At 41.0% G+C, this 16,645-nt stretch overlaps 1 protein-coding gene across 1 annotated transcript in view; it reads right to left on the bottom strand.

Moving 5' to 3' along the window:
* ankrd50l (ankyrin repeat domain 50-like) overlaps positions 1–15,039 on the bottom strand; it is a 47,089-nt gene extending 32,050 nt beyond the window's left edge. The window contains exons 1-2 of the mRNA XM_079563353.1: positions 14,930–15,039; positions 10,321–10,899 (exon numbers count right to left, since the gene is read on the bottom strand). Coding sequence (XP_079419479.1) covers positions 10,321–10,751 — 431 coding nt within the window. The 5' untranslated portion in view covers positions 10,752–10,899; positions 14,930–15,039. The remainder of the gene's footprint in view (positions 1–10,320; positions 10,900–14,929) is intronic.
* Between the last annotated feature and the right edge of the window lie 1,606 nt (positions 15,040–16,645).

Below are 16,645 nucleotides of genomic sequence, written 5' to 3'. Positions count from 1 at the left end.
GAGTAAAAACACTCACAATAATGTACTCAAGTCTGCTGCTACTAACGTTATTGTAAGTAAAACCAAAGTACAAGGGAAAGTACTCAGTCGACAGTCAGAGTGTGGAGTTTGCATGTTCTCCCAGTGTCTGTGTAGGTTTCCTTTACCACTAAAAAAATGTACAATAGTCCAGGATAAATGGTGTGCACCCCATTTTGAAGCTCTGAACCTGGTGCTGAGGCAGTTTAAATTTCAGCAAATGTGTTCTTGATCGCCGTGCCAAGTGATTGTGTTTGTGAAATGCTCTTAAAGCAGCACTAAGTAACTTGTTTACATCCTTTCCTAGTCCCTCTGGGGGTCATACAAGTGTTAATGGGACGATTGGAGGGTCTTTTATCTCCCCCTGGTGTCTCTGTCCAGAAAACCACACTTAAAGCTTTCCCTGCCCCGACCCGGAGGCCCCAATACACACTAATAGAATCACGAAGAGGAAGCTAACAGGCTAACGGGGGAAGCTAACTGCGGGCTAGCGCCACTTAAACAGTATTTACAGCCAAGATTGAGGGGAAAACATGACATTAAATCATTGTGTAATTGGATGTACAATATCCCTCTGTCCCTTTGTCTTTTCTGTCAGTGTAGTGTTTACTCTCACGGACAATAATGAGTAAAAAAACACAACATGCTACGACACCTGCAGTGGCGATTATGGACTCTAGGGGCATGAGCACCTTAGTACTGCTTTAAAGGAGCTATCCTTGATTAAAGTTTGTTTTGTCCATTTCAACTAGGGCTGAAACGACCTAGTTGAAATGGTATAAAGTTTGTTTTGTCCTTTTCAACTAGGGCTGAAACAACTTATCGATTAATCGACGACTAATCGATTATTGAAATAGTCGACAACTGTTTTAGTAGTCGATTCATCATTTTCTGGTTCAAACAGACTCAAATAGAGCAAAAATGACATGAAAATGTAGTGTTATTGATGAAAACCTACTTTGTTTTTCATAGTAAGGGTCTGTAGTGTTTTGTACATTGTAAATTTCCTAAATATCCGTCTTTGTCTCGTCCAATCAGAAGCAGAATTAGCGCTAAGAGCCTCCAACAAACATTTACTTTAAGTTTCCTCCATCAACATGTCCCCAAGCGGCGCCACTTTAGCTTTATGTGCTAATTTTATTTTTTTTTAATCCAATTTTCCTACACCATTCACAGCCAAGCGATTAATTGTAAAAATATTCGATAGATTAATCGACTGCAAAATAATCGTTAGTTGCAGCCCTATTTTCAACCCCTGTGCCGTGGCTCACTAGTGCGCCGTGAGATATTGTCTGCTGTGCCTTGGAAAATTATCCAATCTCACCTAGTTTTTTTTTTTTTTTAAACAAATGCATTATTATCCACAAATAATGCACCGTTTTCGAGTATCTGTGCTGTCTAGTGATCGGCAGAGTAACCAAATAATACTCTTCCATATCAGGTAGTTCATTTCTTGGAGACAAGAGAATTAGTGATGTATTGAGGCATTGTGGCGAGTGAGACTATACAGTGTTTCTAGCCAAGACACTTTGATGAGAACATTTTCTGCTGGTGGTGCCTCGTGATTATTTCAATGAAAAAAATGTGCCTTGGCTCAACAAAGGTTGAAAAACACTGCTTTAGTACATGGTAAGAGCAGACATTTGTCCAAAAACACTGGTTTTAAAGCCTTTTAAACAGTCATAAAATGTCAGGCCAGTAGGCATTCTTTACAGTGAAGTGACAGTTTTCCCTGAAAGTTGTGAAACCTGGTTTAAACTCAGTCCCTGTGACGAATGTTGATGTTGTAAAAGCATTAGGAAAGTTTGAGTTGAGTTTGGACCAGATGGCAAAGAAAATGACCTGAAATAAGGACGAAATGTATCGAAACGAGTCAGAAACATCTCAGAACAAGTAAAATAATCCAGGACAAATGCCCAACAACTTCTTAACCAGTCAAAACAACTAAAATTTGGATTATTGTGCTCAAAATGAGATGTTTATCTGATCTAGTTAATTACTTTTTGCAGTGTAGCAAATTGAAATGTTAGTGACCCTGTTTCTCTGTACAATCAGGTAAAGCTCCTTTAAAGAATCATTCGTAATGTACAAGTTGTAATGATTAGATCACTTTATGTGAGTTGTTTAATTAATGTAACATTTAATGGCCTGTCATATCGGCCAAGCCAAGGATATTTATTTTAGAAAGTCCAGTGATCCTTGTGTAATGCTTTTCCATTAGTGTATTAATAGATAGTGTTGTTATGCAACGTCTCGTTGGCACAGAAAGATAAGACTGTATTGATCTCACACTGGAGAAAAGAGAATCATTCACTTTTTTCATTCACAGCAGAAAAAAGAGAGTTACCACTTTTAAGCAACTCTCTTGGTATCCGTGGATATCGGCAGATACTCAAACCCCTGTATCGTTATCGGATCGGAAGTAATAAAACTGGATCGATAACTCAAAAGTAACTCAATGAAAATAACTGTTTTGTACAGAGGGACAAGCGCCTGGAACTCGCTTCCTTTTAAAGTTAGAAACACAAAAAATAACCACACTTCAAGCTGAAAGTAAAAGGTCAATCAGCTCAGTACATGTGAGCAGCTGTATAACATGTCCTATGGTTGTATGATGTATATGGACTACTGCTTTGTAATTTTATATTATGTCAGGACCAGGGCCGTAGCCAGGATGTAAAAAACAGTGAGGTCCGGATAATTGTTTAAACCAGGGTGTCTGGGGCTCCTCCCCCAGGAATTTTTTAAAGATTCAGATGTAATTTCCTATATTTTAAGTGATCAAAAACACTTTTGTCTCATCCTGAAGCTGTTTTCAAAAATGTCTTTTTGTTGCACCGTTTGGGACCAGGAGCCTGAGTGAATGTAGTGAGTGAGTGGATGGTGGTCGGACATGCAGATGGAGCAGACTGGCCTCGCTTCCATCAGTCTGCCCCAGGGCAGTGGGTGCAGCCGTGCACGAGTCACGAACCCCCTACTTTGACATGATGAATATCACAATATAAAATACCTATTTAACATCTATTTCATCCATTATTACTGTGAAGCAGGTTTTCCAAACAGTTTTGCTCGCCTGAGTGAGAGGCAATAAGAATGTCTTGTCCTAAATAAACACTAAAATATTAAATGAAAATGTCAGTTTTTAATTGTTTTGAAAACGAGGCTGTGGCTGTGAATGGGTAAAGAGGTTCATTCTGAACATCAGACTCTGGTTTGGACTCTGCGCTGTGGCCCCGCCCCCTCTGCGTCGCCCTCACTGTCAAGCGAAGATCATTTATACGCAGGACAATCTCTGCATGAGACAGAAACAAAGTGAGCAGCAGAGGAGGAGGCGATGATGAGGCACAGACGCTTCTCCTTCTCCTCTCGCTCCTCAGATCAGAATGAGGAAAACTCCTGTTAGAAATGAAGTCACCGTCAGTCTGAGGCACTGGCTCCTCTCTCTTTATGAAAGAGAGCAAAGAAACTGCATCTCGATCAAACTTAGCCGCGCCCCCGCCGAGTTTTACGCACTCGGGTCCAAAGCAGCTCATGAGGTTCGGTTTTAGAGTGGACACATTTAGGTTCATAACAAGCTGATCCACGTCTGAATTAGAGACTCTTTCGCCTGTAGAAGCGCGTGTTTACAACATTCATTTGCGCAGGATTCAATGTGTAAAAAAAAATAAAACAAAAAAAAAAGCTAAAATTTTACCGAGGTCCGGACCTCGGTGACCTCAATGGTAGATACGGCCATGGTCAGGACCCAGGAAGACTAGCAACCCCTTGTGGGAGCTAATGGGAATCCAAAAAAAGAATGACCCCACACAGCTGGGAATCGAACCCGGGACCTTCGCACACGCACTACCGCTGCTCCACTGAGGTGTCGGGCGTCTCTCCTGAAGGAATGATGAACTTGCTGCAGTGAAAAGCATCCTAACTTCAGGGAGAAGTGTCTGGGGCAGAAGCCTGACTGCAGAGGATAAAGGGATGTTGAGCAGGATTACACGATCAGCATCAGGAATCAGGATTAAAGGAGCGCGAGTGCACATTCATGAACTCCATCACGACCGACTCAACGGGAAACGTCTCAAGATTTTAAACGACCGGTTTCATCCCGTGAACTGTTTGTTTAGTCTCCTGCCTTAACGGCTGAGGAGCATTAAAACAAGAAAATCCCAGTTCCACACAAGTACTTACTCCAGTTCTTTTCACCTCTTGAACATCACTGAACTTTAGCACTAACTGTACAATACAGATCTCTAATGGGAGAATTGACTTGAACAGTTTGTAATAATAACATGTGTGGATTTAAAAGGATATTTCAGGATGTTTGACATAGGGCCTCATTTCCTAGTTATCCAGAGTGTTGCTGATTTCTGGAGATATTTTTTTTTGTAATTCATGCAGTTCTTATATTTGAAGAGTTTCGTGGTGCTAGGCTAATGCAAGGCTAGCACATTTCTATGGTATCAGCTAGCCTGCATTAAAAACAGTGTGACCCGCCCCCCACAGCACTCCGCTGTGGCGTCGCCATAGCAACGCATGACACAGCTGAATCAGATAAGGCGTAATTAGTGACTGACAGGAACGTATGAGATGGATTTAGTGTTTGCTAAATGTTTGTAGAGGAGAGTGAGCAGCTAGGTTAGCTACTGTTAATAACATATGAGCTTTACATTTCTATTGGAAACGGTTAAGGCTATTCATCATTTTCAGACGTACATAAAATGATCCTGCATTGAAGCATCTTTGTCTGGATTAGTAAAGTCAAACATAAAAGTTTGAGTTGGGGGGGCCCAGGTGTGAGCGAATCCACCGCAGCTGTTTCCATAAACAGTTGAGCTGGTTGAGCTAGCTAGCTTTAGCTTCAGGTTAAACCTTGTAAAAGGTAAATAACTCCTGCCCACGAGTGCCGCATATCGGTGTTTCCTTCCAGGGAAAAGTGTTTCCGGGTTAGTCCTGTTGTGTTGTGATTCTGTGCTGATGTTGTGTCGTTGAGCCTGACTGAGATCCTCGTAATAGCTGCGGAGAATGACTCGCTCTGAGACCAGCCTTCAGTGACCGGCTAATAACCCACAATAAATAGTCCCGTAGTCTGGCAGATTTAGTGACTTTAGTCAATGAAAAACACATTTATTATAAATGTTAGGTTTGTGGGACCCTGGTATAAGCGGATTAAACAACGAGGAGCCGCGTTAGACGTTATAATGCAGGAGGAACAACACTGTGTCGTGGTGTTCGCGACTCCGCATCGTGCATTATAACCGTCTAATGCACGACTCCGACTTGTTTAATCCTTACTTATATTTGAGCAGCATCAGCTTCGTGGTTGTATAAGCTACGCAGCGGCGGAGTGATCTGCTAGAAAATAGTCCCTCAAAATGCGATCATTCATGTGATGCAGGTCAGTTATATTCCAAACATGACTCTATGGACACAGACATTTATATGGTTAGTCTGGTGTTATAAGTGATTTGCCTCAGGTGCTCTGTGGAGCGGGTCACACTGTTTTTAATGCAGGCTAGCTGATACCATAGACATGCACTAGCCTAGCGCCACGAAACTGTTCAAATATCAAATATATAATAATATCATCTCCAGAAATCAGCAACACTCTGGATAACTTGGAAATGAGGCCCTATGTCAAACATCCTGAAACATCCCTTTAATGCCAACACTATGCACTTCACTTCCCAAGTTTTTCCTCAACCTCTCGCTCCAGCTCGGGGTAAGCTTTGATACCCAAGGCTTCTCTGCCTCTCGCTCTCGGGCCGTGAATGAGAAACGCCTCCGAACGTGCACGCACAGGCAGCGGCGCGGGCGAGTTTCAAGCGCTTTTGGCACTTCTCGTCTCTTCCCTCTCACACGATGACGGCTAAAACGATGCCCTCTGAATAGCAATCTCACCGAAAACGGGCAACAGTTTTCAGAAACCGTTTGGAAACAAGTGGCAGATCGGGACGGCAATTCTTAAAAAGAAGCTGTTTGGCGGCCGATGTGAAATCTCTCAGAGGATAATGACTGTTTCAGAGATATTATGGGCTAAAGCATAAAGCGCAGACGAAAGGATTGATGGTTTATTTCAAAAGCGAGAGTGAGAGAGTGAGAACGTCACACTCGAGAGCTGCGTAGCATTGCAGATAGGGCTGTGCAATTAATCGAAATTCGATTACGATTTCGATTACAACAGTAAACGATTACAAAATTAGCATAATCGCAAAAAATTGATTATTAAAAAAAAATATTATTATTATTTTTTTTTTTCAAATTATTTTTTTTAATGGATTTTTTCACTTTTTTTGCTGTTTTTTTGTCTTTTTTCTGCTGGATTTTTGTCTTTTTTTGCTGAATTTTTTGTCTTTTTTTGCTGGATTTTTGTCATTTTTTGCTGGATTTTTGTCACTTTTTTGATGGATTTTTGTCACTTTTTTGATGGATTTTTGTCTTTTTTCTGCTGGATTTTTGTCTTTTTTCTGCTGGATTTTTGTCTTTTTTTTGATGGATTTTTGTCACTTTTTTGATGGATTTTTGTCTTTTTTCTGCTGGATTTTTGTCTTTTTTCTGCTGGATTTTTGTCTTTTTTCTGCTGGATTTTTGTCTTTTTTCTGCTGGATTTTTGTCTTTTTTTTTGCTGGATTTTTGTCCTTTTTTTGCTGGATTTTTGTCTTTTTTTGCTGGATTTTTGTCACTTTTTTTAAGGATTTTTGTCACTTTTTTGATGGATTTTTGTCCTTTTTTTGATGGATTTTTGTCACTTTTTTGGTGGATTTTTGTCCTTTTTTTGATGGATTTTTGTCCTTTTTCTGCTGGATTTTTGTCACTTTTTTGATGGATTTTTGTCTTTTTTCTGCTGGATTTTTGTCACTTTTTTAATGGATTTTTGTCCTTTTTTTGATGGATTTTTGTCACTTTTTTGATGGATTTTTGTCTTTTTTCTGCTGGATTTTTGTCTTTTTTGCTGGATTTTTGTCACTTTTTTGATGGATTTTTGTCACTTTTTTGATGGATTTTTGTCACTTTTCTGCTGGATTTTTGTCTTTTTTTGCTGGATTTTAGTCTTTTTTCTGCTGGATTTTTGTCTTTTTTCTGCTGGATTTTTGTCTTTTTTTTGCTGGATTTTTGTCATTTTTCTGCTGGATTTTTGTCTTTTTTTGCTGGATTTTTGTCTTTTTTGCTGGATTTTTGTCTTTTTTTGCTGGATTTTTGTCTTTTTTGCTGGATTTTTGTCACTTTTTTGATGGATTTTTTTAAAGGCAACAAATAATCGTTTGAATAATCGTGATTTCAATTATGACAAAAATAATCGTGATTATTATTTTTTCAATAATCGAGCAGCCCTAATTGCAGATACCTAATTCTGTAAAGCACGCTGAAAAGTGACCTGCTTTCTCTCCCTCCGACGAGCGAAAATGCAAACTCAACCACAGTCTGAGTCAGATCCCTCAGGAGGCCCATTCGGGATGTCCTGGTTTTCGCGCACCTGTCTGGCCTCGTGTCCCGGGACGACGGGAAGACGGAAATTAAGCTAAAATCCTCCGCAGTAATTACAGGCTGGGATCACCATCTGCTCGCTGTCAAAGTCACCCCGTTAGTGTCTGCATCTGCGTGGAGGAAACATTTATGCTAATAACGAGTGGAAGTGTTCGGGTCGGTGTTTTACGGTTTCGTTTTGACCCTGTTCTCCATTATCCTCGCTGTCAATGCCAAAAAACTCAACGCCCTGAGCTGCACATGCTCTTCTACGACCCGCGTGACACTGTGAATCGCATTAAACAAGTCTCTCTGCAGATGCATCGACTGCAGTTACAAACAGTCACTTTAAAGGGATGTTTCAGGATGTTTGACATAGGGCCTCATTTCCTCGTTATCCAGAGTGTTGCTGATTTCTGGAGATATTTTTTTTTGTAATTCATGCAGTTCTTATATTTGAGGAGTTTCGTGGCGCTAGGCTAATGCAAGGCTAGTGCATTTCTATGGTATCAGCTAGCCTGCATTAAAAACAGTGTGACCCGCTCCACAGAGCACCTGAGGCAAATCACTTATAACACCAGACTAACCATATAAATGTCTGTGTCCATAGAGTCATGTTTGGAATAAAACTGACTCACATGAATGACCGCATTTTGAGGGACTATTTTCTAGCAGATCACTCCGCCGCTGTGTGGCTTATACAACCACGAAGCTGATGCTGCTCAAATATAAGTAAGGGATAATGTATAGAACGCTGGTCATTATCGGGAAAATAAGCACCTTCAGGGCGAACCGTCTTGTTTTGCCCTGAAGGTGCTTATTTTCCAGATAATGACCAGCGTTCTATACGTTATCTCGCTTATTATTCGGCCATTTGCAACTGAACACACACAACATAAACTTCGTACACTTTTATGAAGGTCGAAAGGTTTATTTAATGACTTCCGCGACAAATAGTTCCCAAACGTTTGCGCGTTGCTCGGCAACGTTTTGCTAGGCTAGAAGCAGCTAGGCTAGCAGCTAGCCTAGCTACTTAGCTGAAGGTGCAGGTGGAGGAATGGTGGTGAATCTCTGGGTAAGTTGAAAGTCAGACTCACGCTAACTTCACGAGCGATTCCCCGACTTCTCTCTCAGTGACGGGACAGATAGTGTCGCTGCTACGTACGTGCGGAGTGATATGAAAGCACCAACTCTGTTAACATTGGCAGCGGAGTTATAATCCTCAGAGGTCCTTTATCAGAAAATAATGACCGGGAGAACGTTGGGAAATCCCATTCAAATCAACCGAGCTTCTGCTTACGTTGTGAAGAGCCGGATAATAAGTTATTTTAAATGTAAAATGGTTAAAATGACTCTATGGACACAGACATTTATATGGTTAGTCTGGTGTTATAAGTGATTTGCCTCAGGTGCTCTGTGGAGCGGGTCACACTGTTTTTAATGCAGGCTAGCTGATACCATAGAAACCATGCCTAGCACCGCCTAACTCCTCAAATACAAGAACTGCATGAATTACAAAAATGTGTCAGCAAAAATCAGCAACACTCTGGATAACTAGGAAATGAGGCCCTGTGTCAAACATCCTGAAATATCCCTTTAACAGCACTGTTGAAGCTGCTGTTTAAGTGCTGTGACCATACGACATGGCCTGACATTCGGGACGGCTGTTGCCAAACGTCCACACATACTGAGAAGCGTCACGGCTAAAGGCTTTAACACAAGCAGTGTTTTAAGTGTTATTTCCACAGATTACCAGTATAATTGAGCACAGGGATAAGTGCGTGATGCCACAAGGGGAGAAAATGAGGCCGTGCAGCTGTTTTATAAGAGAGGAAAAGTTGCCGCATCTGGAGTTCATTCTTGCCTCTTTCCTGCTGCTCTCGTCTCTGTCCTCAAAGTTTACAGCGACCCCTGTGTCAGCACAGTCCCAGATGTAGAAACTGATGAACTATCTGCAGGAACATTGTAATACTGTACGTTTGTTCTGCTCTGGAGCAATTGCCCCATGTTGGATAAATAAAGTTCACTCTATTGAATCAGGGTAAACTTACTTCTCACTTTAAAATCTGTATGAGTCTGTGCAAAATCAGGGTTGGCCCAACTTTCTGCCTCCACAATAAGCTTCTGCATTTCAAAAGATCCAGGGCCAGATCTTGTGGCGGCGCACGGGGCGGCGCTATATGTGCCATTCGCCTCCGCCACCTGTGAGGGGGCGTCACAAGAGGAGGCGACTGCACTGATGGAAACACGGCTGACATTCACTTCCTGGTTTACATTGCGCTGTCTTGCGTTCTTTCTTAAGCCTTAGGCTCTCACAGGTCAAACTAAAAACTTTATTTACCCCATCGTGAGCTAAACCATGTTCACGTCTCCAGAGAAAAAGAGCTACAGCGTCCGCTGTGGCGAAGGATCGGCCGCGCTCGGCGTGAACACGAAGCAAAACAAAAGCACATGTTCACCCCCCACTCCCACATAACCACTCTCCTGGAGGCGGAGTCGATCTGGTTGGAGGAAAATGTGTGTCTCCACCCACTTAAATGCACTAAGTCTGGAGTGGCAAGATCACAAAGTGCTGCTACTGAGGCAAAATGTCACGCTATCGTCTGCATTTTGATGCACAAGATCGGGCCCCCAGAGTGGCATTTATTTTTCACCAAAGTCTTGTATAATGATGGGAGAAAGTGGCCACAGCACAAAGCCTTTTCCAGCACATATCAAAGATCTGGACTCTGTGGCCAATGCATCTCCTGCTCCCTGAACCGCTCTTTCACAATGTTTGGCTTGTCTTGGTTTTGCTGGAGTCGGCGAGATTCAAATCGCACAATACAACATCTCAATCCTAACACTCACCTTTTAAAGACGTCCTCCGGGTCTCTCTGACAGACCAGCGGCTCCAGCACCGCGGACACGGCCGGCGTCCTCAGGATCTCCTCGTATCTCGGGCCCAGCAGATCCGAGCTCCTCATCTGCTCCACCAAGCCCAGCACGAACCTCCAGGCCGCCGCGCTGCTCTGCTCCTCCCGGTGGCAGAAGTGGAACGCCAGGCATCTCTGCGCCAGCCCCGACGCCAGCCCCGCCTTGGAGGTGGGCCAGGCGATCTCCGTGCACAGGGCCGTCTTCCCCGCCCCGGGCCCTCCCGTCACGAGCACCCCGGGGGCGTGTCCCGGGGCCGAGCGGGCGTCCAGGCAGCGTCGCAGCTTCTCCACGGCCCATTCCCGGCAGTAGAAACGCCGGCCTCGGAGCAAGCTGGAGCTGGTGGAGCGAGCGCCGCTGCTCGTCATTGGGATCCGGGAAACGGCTTCTTCGGGTGAACTACAGCTCCCATAATCCTTTGCACCTCCATCTGTAGTCCATGCTGGTTGTGTCCTCGAGATGTCAGTTCTAATGTGTGTCTTGCGTCAGGGGATTTTTGTCAGCAGTCCCTGGAAGCTGTGAGAAAGCAGAAATAGGTCGGCGAGAGGTTAGAAACTAAAACTTCAACATCTTCCCACACAAACGCAGCCAACAAAAAAATAAAGTTTGTTTCTGCGGAAAACTGTCTCCATCATGAAGCTTTTTAAAGTGGATATATTAGAACTTATAACTCCAACTTTCTCCTATGACATAAGCATGTGGAGGAGAGTTTTGTGTTTCTGTGGGACATCGGGAAGCAGTGAAAGTCATTAATCTTACACTTTGTTGGTTAGAAAATGCAATATTGATCTAAAACAGCTAAAACATCATATCCAGCAGTGTCGGTTAGATGTTTTAAGATTGTAATACAGTCTTTATTAGTAGTTACAGCTTTAAACATGTAATATTGCATTACTGTGTCAAAAGTGTAACTACTTCCAGTCACTTTTGGCCAAATATTACTGAAAATAGTGATGATGCCACCGAGCAAAAGTACAGTCAAACATTTCCTTTTCCTTCGCTTTCCCAAGTCTCTCGTGTTTTGTTTTGACGACACACAAATCCAGATTTGATCAACGTCCAACTTGATTTGGCGCTGCATTTGATTTGGGGGGAGTTTGGCATCGACTAATATAATACCATGTTTTGTTTAAAGGGACTAAACGGAGTTTAAAGGGGGGTATTATGCAAAATGGACTTTTTCAAGCTTTCCATCATGTTATTCTGCCATTCCCTCATTAAAAACATGGCTGAAGTGTTGCCTTGGCACATTCACGTGTTTTTGAGTAATCTGTAAAAACTCTGATGGCGGCCATTTTAGGGATAGGTTTGCCTGAGTCCTCCTAGGAACGCCCCCACCTCCTGGAGACGCCTCCGAGCTTTGGTCACCAGCCGAGTAACCAACCACTGCTCCTCAGCAGAACCCCCTCCCCACTGATGCCACAGACAGCGTGTGGAGGGGGCGTGTCTAAAGGCTCAGAGGTTCTTAAAGAGACAGAGGCCTATTTCAAGACATTCACTACAGCCATTTTGAGAGAGACATTTTATACAAGGCAGTTATTCTAATTTACTGCATTTACAGACCAACAGAAGGTTTGTCATCATTGTAGTGTGATATAGACTGGTGCTATGGGGCTGACAAAAGCAGAATACCCCCTCTTTAAAAATGTTAAAATGAAGTATTTTCCTCTCATGTTCCAGCCATGTCCTAATTCGTAACGTTCATTGTGTCTACTTGTGTTAAAGTATCACTTTTTCACATGTTTCAGCCGCCATCCAACATGTAAAGGTAAAAGATTTTCAACATCTTTAACCCTAGTGTCTGACAAAATGAACCCAAAAAGTGATGAGCTCTGACCTGTTCACCACAACTGCCTCTAAAATCCTGCACTGTCGCTCAAAACACTGAAGTGACGTCATGCACGAGCTTCATATAGAAGCTGCAGTTATGCGGAAGAAAGAAACCTGCGCAGTGGAAATAACATCTCGGAGCACAAGTACCACACAGGAAGATTTGGACAATCTGTGGTTGTACATTAAGGACTTGAAAGGATGATCTTGTCCTATGTAAATTCTACAAAAGTGTTTTTATTACAAATTTTTTCCTTGTCATTTCTTGCTGATATTCAGTCTTTGCGCTACAAAAAGTAAATATCAAGCATTGGCTTAAATGACTTGAATTGAGGAAATGTTTCTTGTTTTGAGCGGTTTTCACTCATTTAGACACTTTTCCTGATCGGACCGAGTTTCCTTTGCTTGTTTGAGGACATTTCAGACCAGTTCTAGGGTAAATCTCGCTTGAAATAAGAAAGTCAAATTGCCAATGAGATAAGACCAATTTTCTTTCCCCATTGGCAAAGAAAATGACCTGAAATAAGGACGAAATGTATCGAAACGAGTCAGAAACATCTCAGAACAAGTGAAATAATCCAGGACAAATGCCCAACAACTTCTTAACTAGTCAAAACAATTAAAGTTTGGATTATTGTGCTCAGATTGAGATGTTTATAATGATCTAGTTAAATACTTTTTGTAGTGTGACTCCAAGCATACATTTATGAAATAAACTTGAAACTTGAAAGACCTAAGGTGGCAGTAGTGAGTATAAAAATAACCAACTTGCATCTAGTCTAGGGATCTCCAACCAGTAGCTCACCAAAGACTTTCTACATTTCTACACGCTTGATAACTCAAATTTCAGATGCATTTTCTGTTTGTCCTGAACCTGCTGAACACAATCTGCAAACAGTTTGGTCAATATTGTAAAGTATAAGGACTAAACTCAAGTCATTTTTGTTTTAAATACTATTTCTCCAGGGTGAACTCCACCTAAGTCGCGTTTTACATAAGCGTTTTTGAAGCATAAGCAGCTCTTGTTGTGTAAAAGTAGCTCGCCAGGTGAAAAAGGTTGGAGACCCCCTGATCTAGTCCCTTTAAGTAATAAATTACATCGTAACTAGGGCTGAAACGACTAATCGATTAATCGACGACTAATCGATTATTGAAAGAGTCGACAACTATTTTAGTAATCGATTAATCGTTTTCTGGCTCACACAGACTAAAATGGAGCAAAAATGACCCAAAAAAATGTAGTATTTTTGATGAAAGCCTACTTTGATTTTATATTTCAGGTCTGTAGTGGTTTGTACAATGTAAATTTCATGAATAAAAAAACATTTCCCTTTGGTTTACTCCATCGGCACTTCCTTAACCCCTTAACTCCCGCCTGAACCGAGAGGATCTTTTTCCTCACGTCATCCGATTTTTTTTCCATCATTTTTTTGTTGGGTAATCAACTCATTCTTGCAGCTTTTTTGTAATTTTTTTGTCACATTTTTGTCATTTTTTGGTCAATTTTTTATCACATTTTTGTCAATTTTTTATCACATTTTTGTCAATTTTTTTGTCATTTTTTGGTCAATTGTTTTATCATATTTTTGTCATTTTTTTGTCACATTTTTGTCATTTTTTTGTAATTTTTTTTTATCAAATTTTGGTAATTTTTTTGTCATATTTTTGTGACATTTTTGCCACTTTTTCATCCATTTTTCATCACTTTTTGTCACATTTCCTTCATTGTTTTCATCTCAGTTTTGTCGCTATTTTCGCACCTTTTTTCCAGAAGCTTTTGGATTGGGGTAAAGCCAAACTGGAGAAACTGTGCTCGGTTCAGGTGGGAGTTAAGGGGTTAAACAGCGCGACTTAAGCTATAATGTGATTTTTTTTTAAATTGAAAAAATAGAACTTTACTACACCATTCACAGCCAAGCGATTAATCGATTAATCGTAAAAATGATCGTTAGACTAATCGATTACAAAATAATCGTTAGTTGCCGCCCTAATCGTAACTGAAAAAAGTAATATATTTTTGTAACTCGAAACCTTCGTAATAAGTTAGCCCCAACCCTGCTTCCTGGTTATTCAAGCGAACTAACTCTAAGCTCCTCTCGACCCCCAACCCTTCACCTCTTTGCTGCACAGCTGTTTCAATAGAGGGAGGAAAAATACGGGGAAATAGGAGAAAATGTAAACTCAGATATTTGCAGCACTTTTTTTTTTACATATTTCTGCAAAAATATCACTTTGAGAGAGTCCACAAAAGTATTCATTTTTGTCAATATCGCCCACCCCACACTGGTGAAGATCTAAAGATTACTCAAACATGCGCAAACACAGCCCCAGATCTTTTCTTAATGAGAGAACAACATGGTAACAATGTAAAAGTCTCTTTGATGTTCCCTCTATGATGCAATAACTGTGTTTCTACAGAGGATTAAAAAGCCATTATAACAGTAATGTGCCAAAACTAATGGCTTAAATGTCATTAAGACGTATTACACTGGATTCCAACCGGCATTAAATCCACATTTCCTGGAAAATAACGATGCCGCTCAACTATTTCTACGCGAGTTTGTCAAAAAGGCACAAACCCATTTAACATGAACAACCCCAGTGAGCGGAATCCATTAAAACTGTGTGACTGAAGCACAATGTGACTGTTTTTTGACGAGGGAATAATACGGCTAAAAGCTCAATAAAGTGGATTCTGCAAATGTGTCGCTCGTACTTTCTGACTCTTCATGCTGTTCGTCTTTTCTCGTGAGTTCTTGCGAAAACGCTTTGTGAGGGAGGACGTCCGTGGCGGCGGGCTCTCATGGCTCCGCTCCTGGAGATCTGTCGGAAAAGAGAAAAAAAAGCACCAAAGAGTGAGTGAACGGAACAGACGTGGAGAGACGCGAGACTCCCGTTTCTACGACGACGACGGCTGCTTTCATTGTTATATCGTGGAGCTTTTTCCCTTCTTACATCTGGGAAACGCTCGTTTTTGTGCCGGATGCTTCACAGTCAGCCATGATGCAAATACTGATAATCCATGTAGTGAACAAAAGTCACCTACGACGCATTTTCTTCAGACTTACTCACAGAGCCGTGGGAAGATGTTTTAGTTAGGGGGCGCTGAGGGACAAAATGTACCCCCAAAATACTTTTTCTGTGCGTAAATCCTATTTATTAACCTCTTAACTCCCGCCTGAACCGAGAGTGTTTTCTCCAGTTCAGCTTTACCCGAATCCTGTAGGCCAGTGTAACGCCTCATTTGAAAGACCTACAAAACTAAATGGATCTTTTTCCTCACGTCAGATTTTTTTTCATCACTTTTTTTGTCGGGCAGTCGTCTCATTTTTGTCAAATTTTTGTGACTTTTTTGTGACTTTTTTGTCAAATTATTCGCATTTTTTTAAAATAAAATTCTTATCACTTTTTCGTCCATTTTTTCCTCAATTTTTCGTCATTTTTCTCTCACTTTTTTGTCAATTTTTTGTCAGTTTTTTGTCAGTTTTTGTAATTTTTTGTCACTTTTTCGTCAAATTATTCCCATTTTTTTTGTCACTTTTTCGTCAATTTTTTGTCAATTTGTTGTCCATTTTTTCTCACTTTTTTGTCAATTTTTTCTCACTTTTTTGTCCATTTTTTGTCCATTTTTTGTCCATTTTTTGTCCATTTTTTGTCACTTTTTCGTCAAATTATTCGCATTTTTTTGGTCAAATTTTTTGTCACTTTTTCGTCCATTTTTTCTCAATTTTTCGTCATTTTTTTCTCACTTTTTTGTCAAATTTTTCTCACTTTTTTGTCAATTTTTTGTCAAATTATTCGCATTTTTTTTGTCACTTTTTCGTCAATTTTTTCTCAATTTTTCATCAATTTTTTTTCACTTTTTTGTCAAATTTTTGTCCATTTTTGTAATTTTTTGTCAATTTTTTGTCACTTTTTCGTCAAATTATTCGCATTTTTTTGGTCAAATTTTTCTCACTTTTTCGTCAATTTTTTCTCACTTTTTTTGTAAATTTTTTCTCACTTTTTTCACATTTCCATCCTTGTTTTCGTCTCAGTTTTGTTGCTATTTTCACGCCTTTTTTCCAGAAGCTTTTGGATTGGGGTAAAGCTGGAGAAAATGTGCTCGGTTCAGGTGGGAGTTAAGGGGTTAATATTGCCTGCAGTTCACAAACTATCCACCGGGGGTGCTGCCGCGCCCTCAGCACCCTGGGTTCCCACGGCCTTGCTCACTCACATCTCAAAGGTTACAGCCTCTAGGCCAGTGCGACGGCTCGGATTTGAAAGCTAAGACCATCCAAACTCATGCTTTTGTTGTCGCGTTTAAGTCGTTTGTTGCGTTTGTTGCGTTTTTACACCGCGTTCTAAATGATTATGCAAATTGTATTTCAGGGTCAAAAAAGGTATTAAAAAAAATAGATTTTCAATGAAACTCATGGATGGTATCGTGTCT

This window comes from Gobius niger (assembly GCF_951799975.1).
Source record: "Gobius niger genome assembly, chromosome: 9".
NCBI lineage: Eukaryota > Metazoa > Chordata > Actinopteri > Gobiiformes > Gobiidae > Gobius > Gobius niger.
The sequence above is the reverse complement of the archived record's forward strand: the minus strand, read 5'-3'. Positions and strand labels throughout refer to the sequence as shown.